The sequence below is a fragment of the Puntigrus tetrazona genome, chromosome 14 (assembly GCF_018831695.1).
Source record: "Puntigrus tetrazona isolate hp1 chromosome 14, ASM1883169v1, whole genome shotgun sequence".
In the NCBI taxonomy this organism is placed as follows: domain Eukaryota; kingdom Metazoa; phylum Chordata; class Actinopteri; order Cypriniformes; family Cyprinidae; genus Puntigrus; species Puntigrus tetrazona.
Window position 1 is genome coordinate 6,290,107 of NC_056712.1, and position 19,898 is coordinate 6,310,004.

A 19,898-nucleotide genomic window follows, 5' to 3' on the forward strand; every position below is an offset into this window, starting at 1 on the left:
AGTCTCTGTGTGTGTGAGTCTGTGTGAGTCTCTGTGTGTGTGTGTGTGTGTGTGTGTGTGTGTGTGTGTGTGTGTGTGTGAGTCTCTCTGTGTGGGTGTGGTGTGTGTGTGTGTGTGTGAGTCTCTCTCTCTCTGTGTGTGTGTGTGTGTGTGTGTGTGTGTGTGTGTGTGTGAGTCTCTGTGTGTGTGTGTGTGTGTGTGTGTGTGTGTGTGTCTGTGTCTGTCTCTCTCTGTGTGTGTGTGTGTGTGTGTGTGTGTGTGTGTGTGTGTGTGTGTGTATGTATGTGAGTCTCTCTCTCTCTGTGTGTGTGTGTGTGTGTGTGTGTGTGTGTGTGTGTGTGTGTGTGTGTGTGTGTGTGTGTGTGTGTGTGTGTGTGTGTGTGTGTGTGTGTGTGTGTGTGTGTCTGGTGGTAGTCGTCAGGTGGCGCTACGCAGCAGCAGCAGGAGCCACGAAGAAGACGAAGCTAGCACTTCCGGTTCTGTAACGAAGATGGCGACAGTGAGATGCAAAGAGTAAATAAATGAAAACACTTTTCTCTCATTGCGTCAGAAATCACCTTTTTTTAAATTCAGGCTCTGCGTCAAGATGATGAACCGCACGGCGTATTTCTACGACCCAGACGTGGGGAACTTTCACTACGGTGAGACCGAGCTGTGTGTGCTAGCAGGAGCGGCTAATCTGCTAATCCCCGGTGTTTACACGAGAAACTACACGCTTTAGTCCGCAGTGCTGCTCTAAACACAGTGGGCTGTACGGTGCAGGTGAACGTGTTCATGAACAAAACCGTGCAGAATCAGTGTAGAAACGAGCGGCTGCTGAGAGTCAGAGTCTCCTCTCGAGATCTCCTCGGTGTCTGCACGTTAAAGAAACACAAATGCTTCGTTTGGCTGTTAATGTAGAGAAAATGAATTTGACGGGTTACTGTTACAGTGTAACGTTATATAAGCTGTGTTTGGGCTTTAAAGATAAGATGCTCAGCGCTTAGTGCATGCTATAGTGTTGTGTCTAGTAGGAAATGAAATACGTGTGACCCTGGAGCATGCCAGAACTCAATATTAAATAAAGATCATGTTCAATGAAGAGACTTAATTATTTCCCTGCCGTAGATGTGTCAAAACTTCATTTTTGATTAGTAACATGTATTGCTGACTATCTCTGTCAGGTGATGTCAGGTTTAAAGGCCCAAGCGTCTTCTGGTATGGGGTGATGTAGTTTTATTGTGTGTCTGTCTGCAGGGGCCGGACACCCGATGAAGCCTCACCGGCTGTCTCTCACTCACAGCCTGGTGCTGCACTACGGCCTCTACAAGAAGATGATGGTAGGGTGAGTCTGTTTGGTCCGCTCTCTCTTGACCGGCCCGGGTCCTGACGAGCAGAGCTCTCTGTGCAGGTCTTCAAGCCGTACAAGGCGTCTCAGCACGACATGTGCCGCTTCCACTCGGAGGACTACATCGACTTCCTGCAGAAGGTCAGTCCCAACAACATGCAGGGCTTCACCAAGAGCCTCAACGCCTTCAACGTAGGAGACGACTGGTCAGTGTCCCTTTTTTGTTGTTTTCATTCAGATATCGGCACGAGATATTACGCTGTGTTTTAATGAACGCTGATGAACGTAAGTAGGTAATGAACGTTTTTTTTGTGCTCCCAGTCCTGTGTTTCCTGGTCTGTTCGAGTTTTGTTCGAGATACACCGGTGCTTCTTTGCAAGGAGCGACTCAGTTAAACCACAAGGTCAGGTTTGGATGAAATCATAAAGCATACAGTTACGAACGCTCGTTTAAAATGATGCATTTGGTCGGGGCTGAAAAAGACTTACATTTGTAAATAAAAATCAAACTAATACTTGAAACGTAGCGAAGGTTTTGAACTCATGAATTGTTTTTGATGATTCGTTCATTCCATAGATATGTGACATCGCCATAAACTGGGCCGGAGGTTTACATCATGCAAAAAAGTTTGAGGTAAGCGTTTATTTCCTCAGATGAAGAAAACCGCTTTAAGCACATCTCTATAAAGCTTCTATATTACCTTTTTGTTGTTTTTAATATATTTTCAGGCGTCTGGATTTTGCTACGTTAATGATATTGTCATCAGTATTCTTGAACTTTTAAAGTAAGTCCGCTCTTTTTTTTATAGAGAGCATCATTCAAAACGATATATTCTGAATGTATACAGGAAGCTCGTTGTGTTTCGCTCAGGTATCACCCGCGCGTGCTCTACATCGACATCGACATTCATCACGGGGATGGTGTTCAGGAAGCGTTTTATCTCACAGACAGAGTCATGACCGTATCCTTCCACAAATACGGGAACTACTTTTTCCCAGGAACCGGTATGTTGTTGGTTCACGGCCTGATTGAAGTCCCGTGTAGAGTTTTGTTCTGCTGAAAACCCAGTGTTTCTCTGTGTGAAGGTGATATGTATGAGGTGGGCGCTGAGAGCGGGAGATACTACTGTCTGAATGTGCCGCTGCGAGACGGTATAGACGACCAGAGTGAGTTCATCCTTCATCGTGTGACCTACAGACCAGCGCTTCATCTCATCTCCTTCAGTGTGAAGAGACTAGTGCTGTAACCAGCTAGTGAAGATGCTGTTACTGTCAGTAAAAACATCCCAGGAAGCACATGAACCCAGAATAAATGACAGGATATTGTTTGCTGATGTGGATGCTAATATTTTTTATGTATTTTTTTATATATAGTTAATTGTGGTTTAGTAATTATGGTCAGACCGTGACGAATCATTTTCCAGTCATCTCCCTAACAAAATAAATAATCCTCAGTTTCTGTGAAAAACAGTGATCTGAATACATTTAGTACAAAAGATCAGACTCTAGCTTAATCCCAAAACATGCTGTAATTCTATTTAATTTCAGTAAACAGTGAATTGATGTTAAATGATGTTGATCAGATGGAAAGTGGTCTGCAGGTCGTGGGGAATGATAACTTTCTTGTTTTAACTTTTCACTTTGATCAGTTTCACAGAAAAGAAGATCTCAAGAGACCCGAGAAGAGAATGATTCTTTGTTTTGATGCTTTCAGGTTACAGACAACTGTTTCAGCCGGTCATCAAACAGGTAGTGGACTTCTACCAGCCTACATGTATAGTCCTACAGGTGAGACACTCTCTCTCTGTCTCTCTCTCTCTCTCTCTCTCTCTCTCTCTCTCTCTCTCTCAACTGTTCTCTCTCTCTCTCTCTCTCTCTCTCTCTCTCTCTCATCTCTCTCTCTCTCTAGTCTCTGTCTCTCTCTCTCTCTCTCTCTCTGTCTCTGTCTCTCTCTCTCTCTCTCTCTCTCTCTCTCTCTCTCTCTCTCTCTCTCTCTCTCTCTCTCTCTCTCTCTCTCTCTCTCTCTCTCTCTCTCTCTCTCTCTCTCTGTCTCTCTCTCTCTCTCTCTCTCTCTCTCTCTGTCTCTCTCTCTCTCTCTCTCTCTCTCTCTCTCTCTCTCTCTCTCTCTCTCTCTCTCTCTCTCTCTCTGTCTCTCTCTCTCTCTCTCTCTCTCTCTCTCTCTCTCTCTCTCTCTCTCTCTCTCTCTCTCTCTCTCTCTCTCTCTCTCTCTCTCTCTCTCTCTCTCTCTCTCTCTCTCTCTCTCTCTCTCTCTCTCTCTCTCTCTCTCTCTCTCTCTCTCTCTCTCTCTCTCTCTCTCTCTCTCTCTCTCTCTCTCTCTCTCTCTCTCTCTCTCTCTCTCTCTCTCTCTCTCTCTCTCTCTCTCTCTCTCTCTCTCTCTCTCTCTCTCTCTCTCTCTCTCTCTCTCTCTCTCTCTCTCTCTCTCTCTCTCTCTCTCTCTCTCTCTCTCTCTCTCTCTCTCTCTCTCTCTCTCTCTCTCTCTCTCTCTCTCTCTCTCTCTCTCTCTCTCTCTCTCTCTCTCTCTCTCTCTCTCTCTCTCTCTCTCTCTCTCTCTCTCTCTCTCTCTCTCTCTCTCTCTCTCTCTCTCTCTCTCTCTCTCTCTCTCTCTCTCTCTCTCTCTCTCTCTCTCTCTCTCTCTCTCTCTCTCTCTCTCTCTCTCTCTCTCTCTCTCTCTCTCTCTCTCTCTCTCTCTCTCTCTCTCTCTCTCTCTCTCTCTCTCTCTCTCTCTCTCTCTCTCTCTCTCTCTCTCTCTCTCTCTCTCTCTCTCTCTCTCTCTCTCTCTCTCTCTCTCTCTCTCTCTCTCTCTCTCTCTCTCTCTCTCTCTCTCTCTCTCTCTCTCTCTCTCTCTCTCTCTCTCTCTCTCTCTCTCTCTCTCTCTCTCTCTCTCTCTCTCTCTCTCTCTCTCTCTCTCTCTCTCTCTCTCTCTCTCTCTCTCTCTCTCTCTCTCTCTCTCTCTCTCTCTCTCTCTCTCTCTCTCTCTGTCTCTCTCTCTCTCTCTCTCTCTCTCTCTCTCTCTCTCTCTCTCTCTCTCTCTCTCTCTCTCTCTCTCTCTCTCTCTCTCTCTCTCTCTCTCTCTCTCTCTCTCTCTCTCTCTCTCTCTCTCTCTCTCTCTCTCTGTCTCTCTCTCTCTCTCTCTCTCTCTCTCTCTCTCTCTCTCTCTCTCTCTCTCTCTCTCTCTCTCTCTCTCTCTCTCTCTCTCTCTCTCTCTCTCTCTCTCTCTCTCTCTCTCTCTCTCTCTCTCTCTCTCTCTCTCTCTCTCTCTCTCTCTCTCTCTCTCTCTCTCTCTCTCTCTCTCTCTCTCTCTCTCTCTCTCTCTCTCTCTCTCTCTCTCTCTCTCTCTCTCTCTCTCTCTCTCTCTCTCTCTCTCTCTCTCTCTCTCTCTCTCTCTCTCTCTCTCTCTCTCTCTCTCTCTCTCTCTCTCTCTCTCTCTCTCTCTCTCTCTGTCTCTCTCTCTCTCTCTCTCTCTCTCTCTCTCTCTCTCTGTCTCTCTCTCTCTCTCATCTCTGTGTGTCCTCTCTTCAGTGTGGAGCTGATTCTCTGGGCTGTGATCGTTTAGGATGCTTCAATCTCAGCATACGAGGTCACGGGTAAGAAGACTTCTCTTAATCTTCTCAGTGTTTTGGGGCTCGTGGGTAAAACTCCTTGTGTTTTTAGAGATTGTGTGGAGTTTGTGAAGAGCTTCAAGATCCCGCTGCTTGTTCTGGGTGGAGGAGGATACACGGTCCGAAACGTGGCCAGATGCTGGTGCGTTAAAATCATCAACAGAGGAATGTTCTCTTTCTGATATTTTCATGAATGTCTGATATCTTTGTGTGTCTTTCAGGACATATGAAACGTCTTTGCTAGTCGAGGAGTCGATCAGTGATGAGCTGCCGTATAGTGGTAAGAGAGCGTCTGTGTCACAGGAAGAGGACCGCTCTCTTACTCCACGTCTTCGTTGTTTTGTTGATGTTTCTTCTTCTCTGTATTTCTTCTCTTCACAGAATACTTTGAATATTTTGCTCCAGACTTCACACTTCACCCAGACGTCAGCACAAGGATAGAAAACCAGAATTCCAGACAAGTACGAGTCTTTTTCCTCTTAGTATCAGTATCAGCTTTTGGTGTTGTATGTGTATATATAATAATGCAGAGAAGTGAAAGGAGCTGTGGTTGAAGGCGTCTGTCTGGAGGATGGGGTCTGAAGTAACGGTGTGTTTCTAGTATTTGGAGCAGATTCGTCAGACGGTGTTTGAGAACTTGAAGATGTTGAATCACGCACCGAGCGTTCAGATCCACGATGTTCCCTCGGATCTGCTGAGCTACGAGCGTCCGGACGAGGCTGACCCTGATGAGCGCGGCTCAGAGGACAACTTCTCCAGGTGACCACAACCTGACCACCAGTCTGCATGCGCTTGATTTATGATCAAGAGACTTGCAGTGAAATAACTAATATTGTGAAAGATCTGAATGTCCTGATCTTCTGTTTGATCCCAGGCCTGAAGCGGCGAACGAGTTTTACGATGGTGACCACGATAATGATAAAGAAAGTGATGTGGAGATCTGAAGATCACCTGTGGTCTGCTCCTTGCCATATCTCTAGTACTTATAACAGCGTTCCGTCGAGTGGATGAAGCTTCTCTTTCTTCACATGCACTGTATCTGTGTAGTTTTACATGTGGACCTTTTTATTGTCATGACAGTGTTTTCTGTTCATCTAAGCCCAGCGGTGTTCTGAGGAGCCTCAGAGATCTTCTCATGTTTTAATGTCCAACATCCAAGTGGTTATGATAACAGAATATTTTTCTTGACCTTTTCATAATTTGTTTATAAAATGTTTCTGTAATAAATCTTTTGGAAAAGAGTCTTTCTTGCTTCTTAACTTGTATGAAAATATCAGCGCAGTTTGTTTACATAATGTGTACACTGACTATTTAAATCTAAATACACACAGGTATGTGTATAATTAAGAAAAATGGTGCATGTTAAAAATATTTATATACCATATAAAAACGTATGCATGTAATTTTTTCATGCATATACACAGTACATAAATACACATTATGTAAGCCATAAATTGGATGCATACTTCTATCTATATCTATATATAATGTCATAACAGGTGAAGAAAAAAACCCAGCCCACCGATAAATGTGTGGTGTTTTCACAAAGATCTTTACTCAGATGTTCATCTCACATCGTATAGAACACAAATGATATCTGTGTTGAGGACCGTGATCAATACATTTGACCGAATCCTTTGTACTAGTAACAAAAGTTCCAACAAATACAATTTTCAGCACATAAATACGACCACAATGTAGTTGTGCGTGTATCAGTGACTGCACTGCACACATATACTGAATCAAAGCGTCAGTCTAACAAACAAGAGTTAGATGCATCATTGGTGTCATGAACACCTACAGCTCCTCGCTCTCGTACAGCGGGGCGGTGTGCTGCGGCTCGGAGCTCCTCGGGGAGAACGGGCTCAGCGCTGGGAGAGACTTCAGGCCCCTGACGGCCGGAGCAGACTTATTCAGACGAGCTGCAGGGAAACACATTCAGAGAAGTGACCTGCGGTGGGACACTCAACATTTCTGCTCATCGTTACACACGCTGCTTTATGAAATGACCTGGACCACAAAACCAGCCATGAGAGACGCACACGTGATCTGAAAGAAAATACATCGTCCTCTCATTGATGTCTGGTTTGTTATGATCGGATACAAGATCTGATACAGCTGTTTGAAAATCTGGAATCTGAGGGAGCAAACAAATCTTTCAAGTTCTTAGCAATGAATATTATTAAATGACCGGTTTTTGGTAATGATGGCAGGAAATTTACTAAATGCATTAATGGAAGTTTACTTAAAAAATAATAATAATTTTGACTGTAGCTATTGCCACAAATATACCCGTGCTGCTGATGACTGCTTGATCATGAACATTTAGAAAAAAGGATGAAAAATGCACTAAAAGAGCCTTTAATATTTTTTAAAGAAATGTGCATTGTTTTTTTTTCTCTAAAACTGCAAAACCATCAAAGCCATAAATCTAAACCAGATGTGTTACAAATTTGACGCTAATGTTGCAAAAAATGTAACTTTCGGTCAGCTTTTGTAACAAACTCTTACCATTCATTTCCTACAGTTTTTGACTGAACTCTTTTAAGTTCATTTAATTGTTTCAAATGCATGCGTGTTATTGTGTGTGTCTGTTAACCTTAAACTAAAACACCTGTTTTGTTCAGTTAAAAATGACCAGCAATTACTATATAGGTATATATAAATATAATAAGAGCAGAACCAAGTGCACTTACTGGACACGTCTAGCCTGGTGTTGCATGTGGACATGCCCGCTTCATTAATAGCAGAAACCGTGTACCAGCCCGAGTCAGACTTTATCACTGGATCAATCACCAGACACTGCTTTCCCAAAGCGTCCTGAGAGAGACTGACACCAGACACCTCCACATCACACACACTTTCAGACGTACTTCCCCAGACGCTCTACGACCATGAAAAGTCTGCATTCTCCTCATTCATATAAATGTAAAAGTGCTATCTTCAGACCACAGACCTCATCCTCCTGGGGTCGACGCGCAGCATCTCCTTGTCTTTCTTCCAGTAGATCTGAGGAGCCGGAGACGCCGTCACCTTACACTCGAGCCGGACGCCGTCTCCCTCCAGAACCCGCTGGTTCTTCATCTTCACCACGAACGAGGGAGGACAGAGCTGCTCCTGAGCTGAGGACGCACACAACAATCAGATCATTACACAGGTGCTTACTATTATAATAACAATGATTAGTTAAGTAGTAAGTGCATGCAATTTTTCTCAGTAGGCTACTTAAATAACAAGGACATCTTAAAATAAAGTGTAACCTACTTTCTGTGACAGATAGTTACATCCATTTCCTCTCATATGCAGAGAGACTTACAGAAGCACATCTAAACCTTTAAATGTGTTTACTCTCATGTAAAGATGACTTTAATCCAATCTTTTGATCTTGGGAGCATCGTACACTCTTCATTCTGCACAAAATATCAAGCTCCAGACGTGCACTGGGTTAGTACTCATTCCATAACACATAATATCATTAATGAACATTTGCCTTGCCGAAGTATTTGAGCACCTTCATTTTTCTCCACACATGTTGTCATCGCAACTTTTAGGCTAAAAGCAGGGCCAGACAAAAGAAGAAGACCCTGGAGAGCGCTCACCGATCACATCCAGACGCAGGGAGAAGTGGCTCTCTCCGGCTCGGTTCTTGGCCACGCATTCATAAACACCTGCGTGATGAATGGTCACGATCTCGATGATGAAGGAGTGCACGCTTTTCTCACACACCAGCATCTTATGATAATCATCGGGCCGGATGAGTTTCCCGTCCAGATACCACGAGATATCTGGCGTGGGCAGACCTACGACCTGCAGAACAGAGGGAAAGACAATGAAAAGTGTTAAAAGTATAGAATTTGTGAAGATATCACTACAACCGGATTTCTGTAAAAATGTTAATAAGCAGCAGTATAATGTTACTTTCCGCATAGGGTTTATAAAATGAGCTTTTTTTGGAGTAATACGTAAAATGCATGCAGGGTGTTTTATTATATCTATAAATGATAACTACCTTAAAATCAATCCTGCAGAATCGTCCCTCTTCGACAGAAAGATCTTGAGGCACTTGTACAAAACGCGGAGCGAAACACTTCTCTTGGATGGTGGAGGCCTCTGTACCGTCTCCTGCAGGCCGATTCTTTCTGGCCCTGTGCAAGAAACGGTGGAAATCAGCCGAATGGGACAGAAACCCGACCGAACGAAGTTTACACGAAGCAGCACGGGCTCGGAGCATTAGACAATCACCCACAAGTCAGTCACTCACATCAGCTGGTGTTCATTCATCAGCTCTAAAGGGTGTCAGAAGAGTTAGGTGTGCATGCGCAATAATGAGAGACAAACTCCAAACGGATGCTCCTAATGCAAAGAGACATTTACCATATTCCTCCAGGCTGGAGATCTTCTGGAGAGCCTGGCTGTTAGAACAGTGCATAACATGTGCTAAATAACAGTACAAAATATCATAGATAGACAGACAGACAAACTAAAACCTTGTGCATGTGCTGGTGCTACTGTAATAATAGCATCGTGATGAATAGGATAGCTGCAGACCACATGGGTTTTGCTCATGCTATTTTAGGCCTATGGGCAGACTGTTATCTGTTTGGTCTGGCTTTGAAAATTCCTGGCAGCTAGAGTGATGGTAACAAATGGGAATGAAGTATGAAGGATACTCTTATCTCTTGATTAGCAGGGGATTTAGCATTACCTGCGGTTCTCTGTAGGACTATAAAGCCTTGATCACTGCATAGTGTCTAACAACTCAAGCTTTGAGAAAAGTATTCAGAAGTCACATCAAAAACCCAAAATGACAATACCTGAGGAGGCTGTGAACCGAACGAATTTTCAAGATCAAACACTGAGGCGGCATTATCTGCTCCCAACAACCTTCTCGCCATCCGCTCCTCATAAGACATCTTCTGAAGGGTCCTATATTGAGGAGCTTTGTTCCGTAGCTTCTTTTCAAGGTCTTGGATGAGAGCATCTTTCGAACCCTGGATCTGTTCGTCTGTGGCGCGAGACACTGGTCTGGAAACAGTCTTCTTCAAGATCGGCTTTGGCAAGCTGTGAAAACAGTCCGTGGCATTTTATTCATACGTTTGAAGGAGCAGTTCAGTCAGAAATGTACATTTACTGAAAATGTGCTCGCCGTCAGTTCTTCCAAGAGTAGGATGAGTGTGTTTCTTCATCAGATTTGGAGATGTGTGTTTTTGCAGCAGTGGATGCTCTTCAGTGAATGGGTGCCGTCAGAATGAGAGTCCAAACAGCTGATAAAAACATCTCAATAATCCAGTCTATCACAACAACATAAAAAATGAATGTTTGTAAGAAATAAGTTCATCATTAAAATGCTTTCAAACTGTTGCTAATAATCCATAACAACTCTTCCTCCAGTGAAAAACAGCTCTGGTCTGAATCAGGAGAGAAATCTGCGCAAAATGATTCTATGTGGGAGAAATTTTCATCAGCTCTCATTCTGACGGCACCCATCCACTGCAGAGACACTTTTCTCCAAACAAACAAACAAACAAACTCTCCAACGACCTGAGGCTGAGGACACTCTCAGAAAACTGAAAGCTAAAAGAGACATTAAACAACTAAGTCTTTAAAAAGGTCTAGTTTTCCGAAGGTTCCAGTGTGTAAGATCACTGTCTTACGTGTTGGGTGTGTAGCTGATGTGAGACGCAGGAGGGGGCTGTGGAGGTGGAGCAGCTGTTTTTGGGGTATCTTGAGATATCCGGGGTGGGACGGCTGCAGGAGCGTGGTCCAGCGGCGGCTCCTGGGCTCTCGGCGCTGGGCTGGGGGATCTGGGGGAGCGCCGCGGAGAGGGAGACTGAGGTATGGACTTGCATTTGGCCTGGGAGCTCGGCAGGGAAGGCAGGACAGAGGACAGGAAAGCTGCTGATGATAGTTTCTCGTTGTTTGGAGAGCTTTGTGGTTTAGGAATCAAAGTCATGCTTGAGCTCATGGAGGTCCGAGCGGGTCCGGGCTGAGGAGGGCTCAGGAACGGAGCAGCCGTCGAAGCCGGGGGACTGAGGTTGTTGGGTTTGCTGACCTCGCTGTCGGCCGTCTGGAAGCTGGGCAGGGACTGGATGAAATGCCGAGGGCGCTCATAGTTGAAGGCACTGGGGGGGTACAGCGATGGCGAGAAGGTGGGCAGGTCAGCCACGTTCATGGCGCTGCCTCTGGGCTCCGTCGGTTTACTCAGCTTGCTGGTGGGAAGGAATGGATGTGGGACACTGTTTTTAACCCCCTTTGCTGGAGGATCAGGTTTGCTCATCGAGGAGAGCTCTGCAGCTTCAGTCGTCTGGCTGGCAGGAGCCTGTTTGCTCTCCGTGTCCACAGGAGACTCCGGCACCCTGAAGGAGATAGTATATTAACTTGGATTAGGTAGTGCAAAAAAAAGGAGTTCACACTGATGATTTTCAGTCAAGTGAATGAGTTTGAACAAAAGGAATGTATGCATTACAACCTGAATTTAAATAAAACGAAAACTGAAAAATCACATGAGCCAATATTTTATAACATGTTTAAACTGAGAATTGTAGCATTTTATCCACTGAATCATTTCAAATCTGGTGCCTGCTACAGGTTGTAAAATTCTTGGATGTTTATCATTGTGTAGAATCTGCTCTTCTTTTCGCAGCAGTTTGAAGGTGTCTGAAGTTCTGGTGTTTGAATTCAGTCCAGTTCTCGCCTGATCTAGCTGCTGAGTTTGTGGTCACCTTTGACGTATTTTTTTGTTCAGTGATGCTCAAAATGTTCTCTATATGAAAGATCCGGACTATAGGCAGGTCAGTTCAGCTCTGGACTCTTCTACTATGAAGTCACGCTGTTGTAATATCTGCAGTATGTGGTTTAATACTGTCCTGCTGAAATACACAAGACCTTCTCTGAAGTAGGTGTCATCCGGAGGGGAGCATATGTTCCTCTAAAACCTTTATATATCTCTCAGACTTTCATAGTGCTTTCCAAAGCATAAAGCTGCTCGTATCGTATGCTCTTATACACCTCCATACCATCAGAGATGATGCTTGTGAACTGAACACTGATGACACGCTGAAGATCTCCTCCTCTTTAGTCCGGAGGATCAAGAAGATCAAATTTGAACTCGTCTGACCACAGAGCACTGTTACACTTTGAAATTTAAACTTCAAAATTTCTCCAGGCCAGTGGTTTCTGGAAGTATTCCTGGGCCCATTCAGTAAAGTAAATGACAGAATCGTGTGATGAGTGCCATCAGAGAACCTGAAGACCACAGGCATCCAACAGATCTTCGGCCTTGTCCCTAACACCCAGTTTCTCTGAACCTTTTGATAATGCTATGCCCTGTAGATGATGAGATTTGCAAAGTCTTAGCGATGTGACATTAAGGAAAATTATTTTTAAAGTATTCCACCATCTTTTTACATACGCTTGCCTCTGGCCATCTTTAATTCTGAGGGACTCTAAGAGACTAAGAGACATCCCTTTTATAGCTAATCATGTTACAGACCTGTATCCTTAAAGATTAAAGAATCCTCTCAGAGGTTTATCTTAAAAGTGATTCAGGACCAATATGAGAGCAAGAGAAAGACAACAACTTTTATCTCAGTGAGGAGGTGGGTCTGACCCAGTTGCTTTTGTGAAGACTGTTGGTTGTCCTTAAGACTTTTTTAAGGGTTAAGATGCTTTCTGAAATAATTTTTTTCTTTACTAGGATCTTTTCTTTAATCTTAAAAGGAAACACCCACATTTCTAAGAATGTTCTTTGAATTTTGTCTCTAGGAGCAACTCATAGCACTAAGATTTTTCATGAATACCTGATGTATAAATATTTAGTTGTTAGATGTTCTCCCAGCTGAATCCATGCCTTCTCATCACTAATTGTTCACAGCATATCTTCAGTAAATCCTGACAGAATCAGTAAGTAGCAAAACTAATCGGTCTCCTGAGCCCACCCCCAAACTCAAAGCTCCGCCCCCAAACACGCGCTATTGGTCGACTCTTTGTTGCTGTGTCATGCTGGTTAGGCTCCTCAAACAAACAGCGGTGTTACTGAGAGCTTGACCGATGGCTCCTCTCAACAACTCTGTGCCTCAAGGAGGGGAAACGAGGCTAAATAACACAATAGTTAAAACGCTAATAATGTTTCTGAAATGATCACTCAACATACAGAAAACTACAACGTATACATGTAATGCGTTTTAAGAGTAAATAATCGTTTTCACCCTTTAATGAACATGGCAGGGCTTCTGCATACGGCTGCTGTGTTTCTGAGGCTAAAAAAAGTGCCATGACGCCGGACTGACAGACATGACAGGTGCAGTTCATTTCCAGCCTCACTGGCACTCACTTACCCTGCCTGGAGGTCATTGAGAATAAAGGCAGAGCTCACTAAATGTCATTCACTTCAGTAACAGCTCCGTAGCTTATAACAATGTATATGTTTGTGGGGGTAAAAGCACTACTCAACATAAAAGCGTGTGCATACTGATATTCATATTAGTTTGTAATTAAGTAGGATACACATATATATGTGAGCAAAGAGAAAAAATATATAAAGAAATTAAATGATCATAACAACTTGAATATGACAATGAATTTTAGAATATCTTTACGTCAGTGAACGCAGAACTTGATCTGTATGAACACATCTGAGCATAATAAGACAAGAATATTTAACAAAGAATCTTCTCCTTTAATGGACGCGAAAACATCAAGTGTTTGTACAAATGAGTTTGCGGTCAAATCCTAAAAGATTCATTTTTGGCGTTCAATTTTCAGAATTGTGCAGGATGAAAAAAGCCTTTCTTTATCACGACAGCAGGACCGGATCATTAACGTATTAAATCGTCTCCTAACCAGCGACAGATCCTAAACAAACACACAGTGAGTGAAGGCTGAACGTCTCGGGTGATGAGCAGCGACTCACGAACCTACAGAACATAGACTTTTACATACTTTAAATTACCTCCTGAACACAAAATGTGAAAGGACCGAACATGCATTACTGAAATGATTCAGTCACTGAAATCGAGCTGCTGGAGCACGTGTATCAACTTCGAGGCTGATCGTAGTAAAGTGTCAAAGATTTAATCTTGCACTTACCTGCTCTTTTAGATTAGTTTGCTAGGCAGTAAGATCAGCTGTATGTAAAGGTGTAGAGCGGTTCTCTGGCATCTGTTCTCTCATTGAGATCCTGCGGGGCTGTTTATCTATAGAAAGCTATGTGAGTGACGAGCAGCTCACGCCCCACCGCTCTACAGGAACCACCCATTCAACCCTCGGACAACGTATGGACAGCAAATCAGGAGAAAACCTCAGCAAAAGTGAATGCATCTAGTAGCTTATTCTTGCCGTCTAGACTAAAGGTGAGTGTTGCATGCCTCAACAGCTACATGATAGATAGGTTTGTTCAGGTTAATAGTGGGCACATTTATAAGGATCTTCATGTCACAGTAATCGAAATTAATGCTTGCAACCTACTTGAAGCTACTGACTTTAACTGCAAAGAGAAAAGAAGAACCTTCACAAAGATTATTCAACAGCTCTTTGAAACGTATTTTCACGAGCTCGACTCGGTCAGTGACACTGTAATACTAATTTGTCTGAATGTACGGTAAAACATGTTTGCAGAATTGAATTCTGTTCGTATCACTGAACTGTTTTCTGTAAATCTGTTTTGAAGAAATCAGTATTGTATGAAGGTTCACCTGGTTATCTGTGTACCCACATGTCAGTGGTGTTTACCTGCTTGTCATCATTATCCTCTGTTCTTACTGTTTTGGTCTTTGAAACCATCTTGTTTTCTCAAAACTTTCCAGACATTACTGGATCATTTTGCTCCTCTGCCATTCCTTTTTTATTACTACTTATTGACTCTGTATTGCTGTGATTCGCTTCCAGCATTACAGACAGAACAGAACCGCTAGAACGGGGAACAGATCCTATTCATCTACATCCATTATCTGTGGGGAACCTCAAGGTCCTGTATTGGGCCCTATGTTCTTTGTTCTTAGTGTCATTATATAAAACAACTGATCTGCACGCAAGCACAATGTTTTAAAATCTGTTCCATAATTTAATTTGACTTGATTTACATTTAACTTCCAATTAGCTAACACTAAAGTCGATACAGTATTCATGAATACATGCAAATATATTTATAAAATAAAATTCTATCACAGCTAATATAATATAATCAAACAGTATGAAATGATATTATTAGTATTTAAAGTGTTTAAAGAAACAATTCAATTTTTCCTGACTGTGCATTGCGTCTCTCATTGAGCTCTTCTGTAAGGAAGCATTGTGCTCTTTTGTGTTTCTGTGGTAATGAAGCAGTTTCTAACACTGCAGCTATTCAGCAAGAACGCGATCAAAGGGCTTTCTCACACGTTTAGCTTCTGTCTCTGCATCCGCCTTATTTTATTCTGAATCAGAAGTGCATCTGTTCGTTTAGGAAACTTATAGCTTACTTTTTTCTTCTTCACTCTTTGGCTTCCTGTGGTTTCTGTCTGGCAGCAAGGCACTGAGTAAAATCCTCATCTGCAGCTGGACAGCTTCATCTCTTTTTGGAGACGTCATCGTATCATTACTATACTGATCCGAGTAAGTCTTTGGACTACATGTTGACGTCTTAACGTCTTGGCAACGCCTGAAATGCTGGAAAGTGTCGTACCGTGCTACAGGAGCAGCAGTCTCTTCCTCAGAACTGTCCGGCCACTCTGGAGGAGGAATCAGTGTGTCCTGTAGAGATGAGGGCTCCAGTCCAGCTGAGCTCAGAGACGAGGGCTCATCCTCCTCTCCCAACACCTCCTCTAGGTCTTCAAAGAACCAAAGCACTTTATTTAACCTCGCGTTGCTTTTCTTTCCCTCGTCATTGTTTGCAAAATGCTGACGACTGTTAAACGAATAACTTAAGACATGCATACATTAATTTAGATTTTTTTCGTGCATGCATGAAGTCAAACAAGAAGGTTACCTGTATATACTTCAAGCATGGCACTACATGTTACTGCTCCAAACTGATTTGATGCTGTGCATTTAAATATTCCAGAATCTTCCGGATACGCCTCTGTGATCACGAGGGTGCACAGCTCTTCTGTGAGAAAACAGAGAAGAGTTACAAGTCTGGGGATCCATCCCTTCATGCACCATCTTTCAGATAAATGTGGACTCACCAGGAACAGAAGCTGAACTTGCCTCTGAAAAAGGCATAGGATAAAGAAAAAAAAAATACAGTAAGGAACCGTTTCAGTCGATTGGCTCGTAATGAAACCTGTAAGGTGGTCTTGCAAACAATTTAATTTCTTGATTTTCTCCGTTTCGCTGGTAATTTTTTTGCATATTTTGTATAAATGTTAAAAATGCATGAATGTCACTGATACCAGCACATTTTTAATCCTGAATGCAAACGTGAACCTTTTTTTATTTTGGGGTGAGCTCTTCCTTTAAAGCACACGTAAAGCGCTGCAGTGATCACTCACTCTTTCTGAGGATGCGGAAGTCGGCCGAGTCGATGATCTGCTCGTTCTCTCTGAACCAGGAGATCTGCAGCGGAGGTGTTCCTCTGATCCTGCACTCCAGGACCACCAGCTGACCCTTCACCGTGCTCACGTCATGAAGACACTGAGAACACACACACACACACACACACACACACGTGACGACTTCACACTCGTGCACTCAGCTGAAAGTGGACGGCGTCTTATTGCTGCTTTACCTTCACAAAAGTTGGAGACACTCCAGAACCCTGGTTTGTGTTTTGAACCTGAACAAAACATAACAATAATCTATAATTCATACTCGCACAGTGAGAAGAAGACACACATATATATTGTATTTATCCCTAAAGAGAGCATTTTATTATCTGTGCTAAACAGTAGTGAAGTGTTTCTATACTTTTTGAGTGTCTGTCTTTAAAAAACTTCACAGCATTCTAAAGCATAATATTATACTTTTTACTGCATGTTTCATATTAAATATAATTTAATCCTTAATTACATTAGAAATCTATGACGTTCTTACTTTAAGACTTCAGAGCTCAAGAAAGTACTACATGTTTAATGTTCTTGTTTAAAAGGTAAAACAAACTACTTTTATTTATCATGAAGCGAAACACAAAATGAAATACATACAGAGTACACGCAGTTTCGCTTAAAATAGAATATCATCAACAATCATGGATTAAAAATGATAATAAATACAAGCTGATGCTAAGTGGCTAGCTAACTAGCTTCCTGATGCTAACTTGAGACACCAGCTAGCCAGGATATATCTGATGGAAAATCAAAAGATATATAATGATATTTTTATTAAATGACACAGTACCCAGACTAAATAAACTACACTTATGAACTAACTACTGAGCCACGCTTTGATTCAGTCTCCCAAAATGTGTTTTTACTGAACTATGTAATAGAATTTCAACTTTATTTTAACAGCATTGAAGATGTTTCCAAACACATAGCCATGTCAGCAGAGAGATTTCACATAACAGAAAACATCACAATGAAATATGATTATGATATTCCTCTGAGGGAGAGGACACATGTGAAGGTGCTCACCAAAACCTGAACCTATCAAAAACATCACTGTATTAAAACAAACACAACAAAAAGGGAGCTTTTATTCACATTATACAGAGTTAAGTATTTTATTATATCACCGAAACACAAAGTCTTCTGGTAGCGTCTTACATAGTTGACAAATTTTCTTTTCTTTCACAAAACATACAGAGTTCATGCAGCAGCCGTTCAGTTTTCTCTGTTGATGAAAGACAAAGGATCTCAATATTTCAAATCTTTCCTCAGAAACTGGAAGATATTAACATATCAACTATTAAACATATCTGAGCCGGTCTGACAGGGATGGACTCTGAAGAGATGAAGATTGTATTACATTTTAATGAATGTAGACAAAAAGTGGGGACAAAACCTCGCTTTGATGTGAGATATCATGAAGTGTTGCTTTTCTTTTCTTTTTTTAATCATTAAATGTGTGTATATGACTGATTAAACCCTTCCCTGTACACACACTGTTTTAAAGGCAGTGACCGGACAATAATAGAAATCATAGATAAAGAGATAAAGTTAAATTAAAGAATTGTGTTAAATACATTCCTCTATAAATCCTTCAGAACATGTCAAGTTTCTTTCTGAGAGTAAGTGACCAGTAAAAGAAAGGGGTTTAAGTGATTAATATTCAGCGATCAAAAGCTTTCATTCAAGGTATAAAGGAGACCTGAAGTGCACCACAGCAGAACCGATCTCTTTGGTAACTAACTGCTCAATGCTTCGATGCGTTTCAGTATGAATCCTCCTCGTCTTGAAGCCATCAGCGTGCTGCTTCTTTTAGAAACTGAATGAACTGATATGTGCGGTGTGTTCGTGAAGATGCGTGGGACTTTGTTTGCAGTAAATGATTTTATGTTGCAAAAAAAGTTTTCCGTAAAGTTTTCTGCGAACAGGTGTGTGTTTTGTGTTCTTACCATCTGAGGACTGAAGCAGACGGGCTGTACTGAACTGGAGAGCCTCTGCACTGTAGTGGAGGAAGAGGATGATGAAGAGGAGGACGACGTGTCTCGGGAGCATGAGGATATAGTCAGGGACATAGTGGAGGTTTTTTTCTGAATCCTGAAAGAGTCGAGAGACAACTGCATTACGTAATTACTTTCATTACGTCTACCATTAATGCCGCTGCATCGCTTACACGCCAGAACTTCTGCTCTGCTACTGAAACTGTACTGGCTTGCTTTCACATATATACACCAGATTTACCGAAGCCTTCGGATTTAAACAAGAATTAAACAATTTCTTTGAAAGCATGGTGTGTCTCTTACTGTGCCATGTTTCCTGAATCTCAGAAGAGTTGATGAGCCCAGCAGGAGGCACTGGGAAAGTCAAGGAAACAGAAATACTGAGTTAAGGACAGCAGGAGGCCACGAGCATTTCTGTGAATAAATGTGACCCTGTCTCTCAAATCAAGTCTTTGACGTGGCCTTAGTCAGTACTGAAGGTATCGAGGTTATCGTCCATAGAGTATTCTTCACCTCGAAGGATGATTTTGTCGAAAATAATGAATCACAAACTTTAGCTGGGTTCCCAAAGCAAGGCTCACACATCTCAAAACACACCACAAAACCATTATATTAAAATCCGAGGGTAAGTTGAATGCAGTCCCTTTAATTATTCTCGAGCGAGATTTGTAAACAGATTGTTGGCTTCGTGAGAGTTTATTCATAGCAGTGCAGTGACTCTAAGCCTCAGAAGAGTGAAGCAACGAAACCTGAGCAGCTCCCCGGGCTAATTTGGTTGTGCCTTCAGTGTGTTGCATTTAGAAACACATGGTGCAGGATAAATCTTTCACCCTGCACTGGACTGGAAAGGGCCACCTCAAATAATGAGATATCATAAATTCATCAATACCAGTCTTACTGATCAGGAACCGGCTGGTGAACACCTCATCCAGGTAAAACAGCACCTACAGCTCGAGTTCAGTCGCACTGTTTATAATCAAGAGCAGAGACAAAACATCGCATCTGGATCGTTACGCGGCTTCCTAGATAGTGCGCGTTCTCAAACTAATTAAAATCGATTGTTTTGAAAGAGTGTAGTGAAGTAGCAGCTGCAAGCATACATTTCAGCCGGATACAACACGAGCAGCTCGACGTGAATATATCTGAACTCACAACCCGACCGAAAGCCTCCATCAAGGCCCCTCACCTTCCACCCGAGTGCACCGGTCTCCTAACCCGAGCCCTACCTGAGTGTGGACGGGACAGGGAGTCCCACCGGGCTGACGACACCGGGGCCGAAGGAAGACGGGAAGACCACCTTGCTGCACTCTTCCCCCCTCGAAGAGAGCGCACCGCTAGTCTCGCTTGCCCCCTCTTAGCCTGGATGTCTTCTGACCGGTGGAAGAACCGGAGAAGCAGGTCGTCTGGGAAGGTATGAGGTGCATCTCACGTTA

The 19,898-nt window shown here is 42.8% G+C and overlaps 2 protein-coding genes across 7 annotated transcripts; one reads left to right on the forward strand and one right to left on the reverse strand.

Annotated features, from left to right (window-relative positions):
• Nucleotides 1-443: 443 nt before the first annotated feature.
• Nucleotides 444-6,187, forward strand: hdac3 (histone deacetylase 3). The gene is made up of 15 exons (XM_043257195.1): nt 444-641; nt 1,237-1,319; nt 1,391-1,533; nt 1,649-1,730; nt 1,904-1,960; nt 2,056-2,111; nt 2,198-2,331; nt 2,413-2,493; nt 3,041-3,114; nt 4,867-4,931; nt 4,999-5,088; nt 5,168-5,226; nt 5,328-5,407; nt 5,548-5,705; nt 5,821-6,187. Exons 1-15 carry the CDS (start codon nt 587-589, stop codon nt 5,888-5,890), a joined length of 1,287 nt encoding a protein of 428 aa, XP_043113130.1. The 5' UTR covers nt 444-586; the 3' UTR covers nt 5,891-6,187.
• Nucleotides 6,188-6,475: 288 nt separating this feature from the next.
• myot (myotilin) lies at nt 6,476-19,857 on the reverse strand. 6 transcript variants are annotated; one of them, XM_043257181.1, is made up of 17 exons: nt 19,692-19,847; nt 19,364-19,431; nt 18,769-18,819; nt 18,418-18,562; nt 16,651-16,698; nt 16,415-16,556; nt 16,109-16,132; nt 15,910-16,029; nt 15,607-15,751; nt 10,601-11,302; nt 9,761-10,007; nt 9,321-9,358; nt 8,956-9,091; nt 8,546-8,753; nt 7,903-8,068; nt 7,643-7,776; nt 6,476-6,868 (listed from the first exon to the last, which is right to left on the reverse strand). In XM_043257181.1, exons 3-17 carry the CDS (start codon nt 18,774-18,776, stop codon nt 6,744-6,746), a joined length of 2,388 nt encoding a protein of 795 aa, XP_043113116.1. In that variant the 5' UTR covers nt 18,777-18,819; nt 19,364-19,431; nt 19,692-19,847; the 3' UTR covers nt 6,476-6,743. The 6 variants fall into 6 exon arrangements, with proteins under 6 accessions (XP_043113116.1, XP_043113115.1, XP_043113117.1 ...); XM_043257180.1 differs by having other exon boundaries at nt 19,355-19,431; XM_043257182.1 differs by lacking the exon at nt 19,364-19,431 and having other exon boundaries at nt 15,910-16,026; nt 19,692-19,849.
• Between the last annotated feature and the right edge of the window lie 41 nt (nt 19,858-19,898).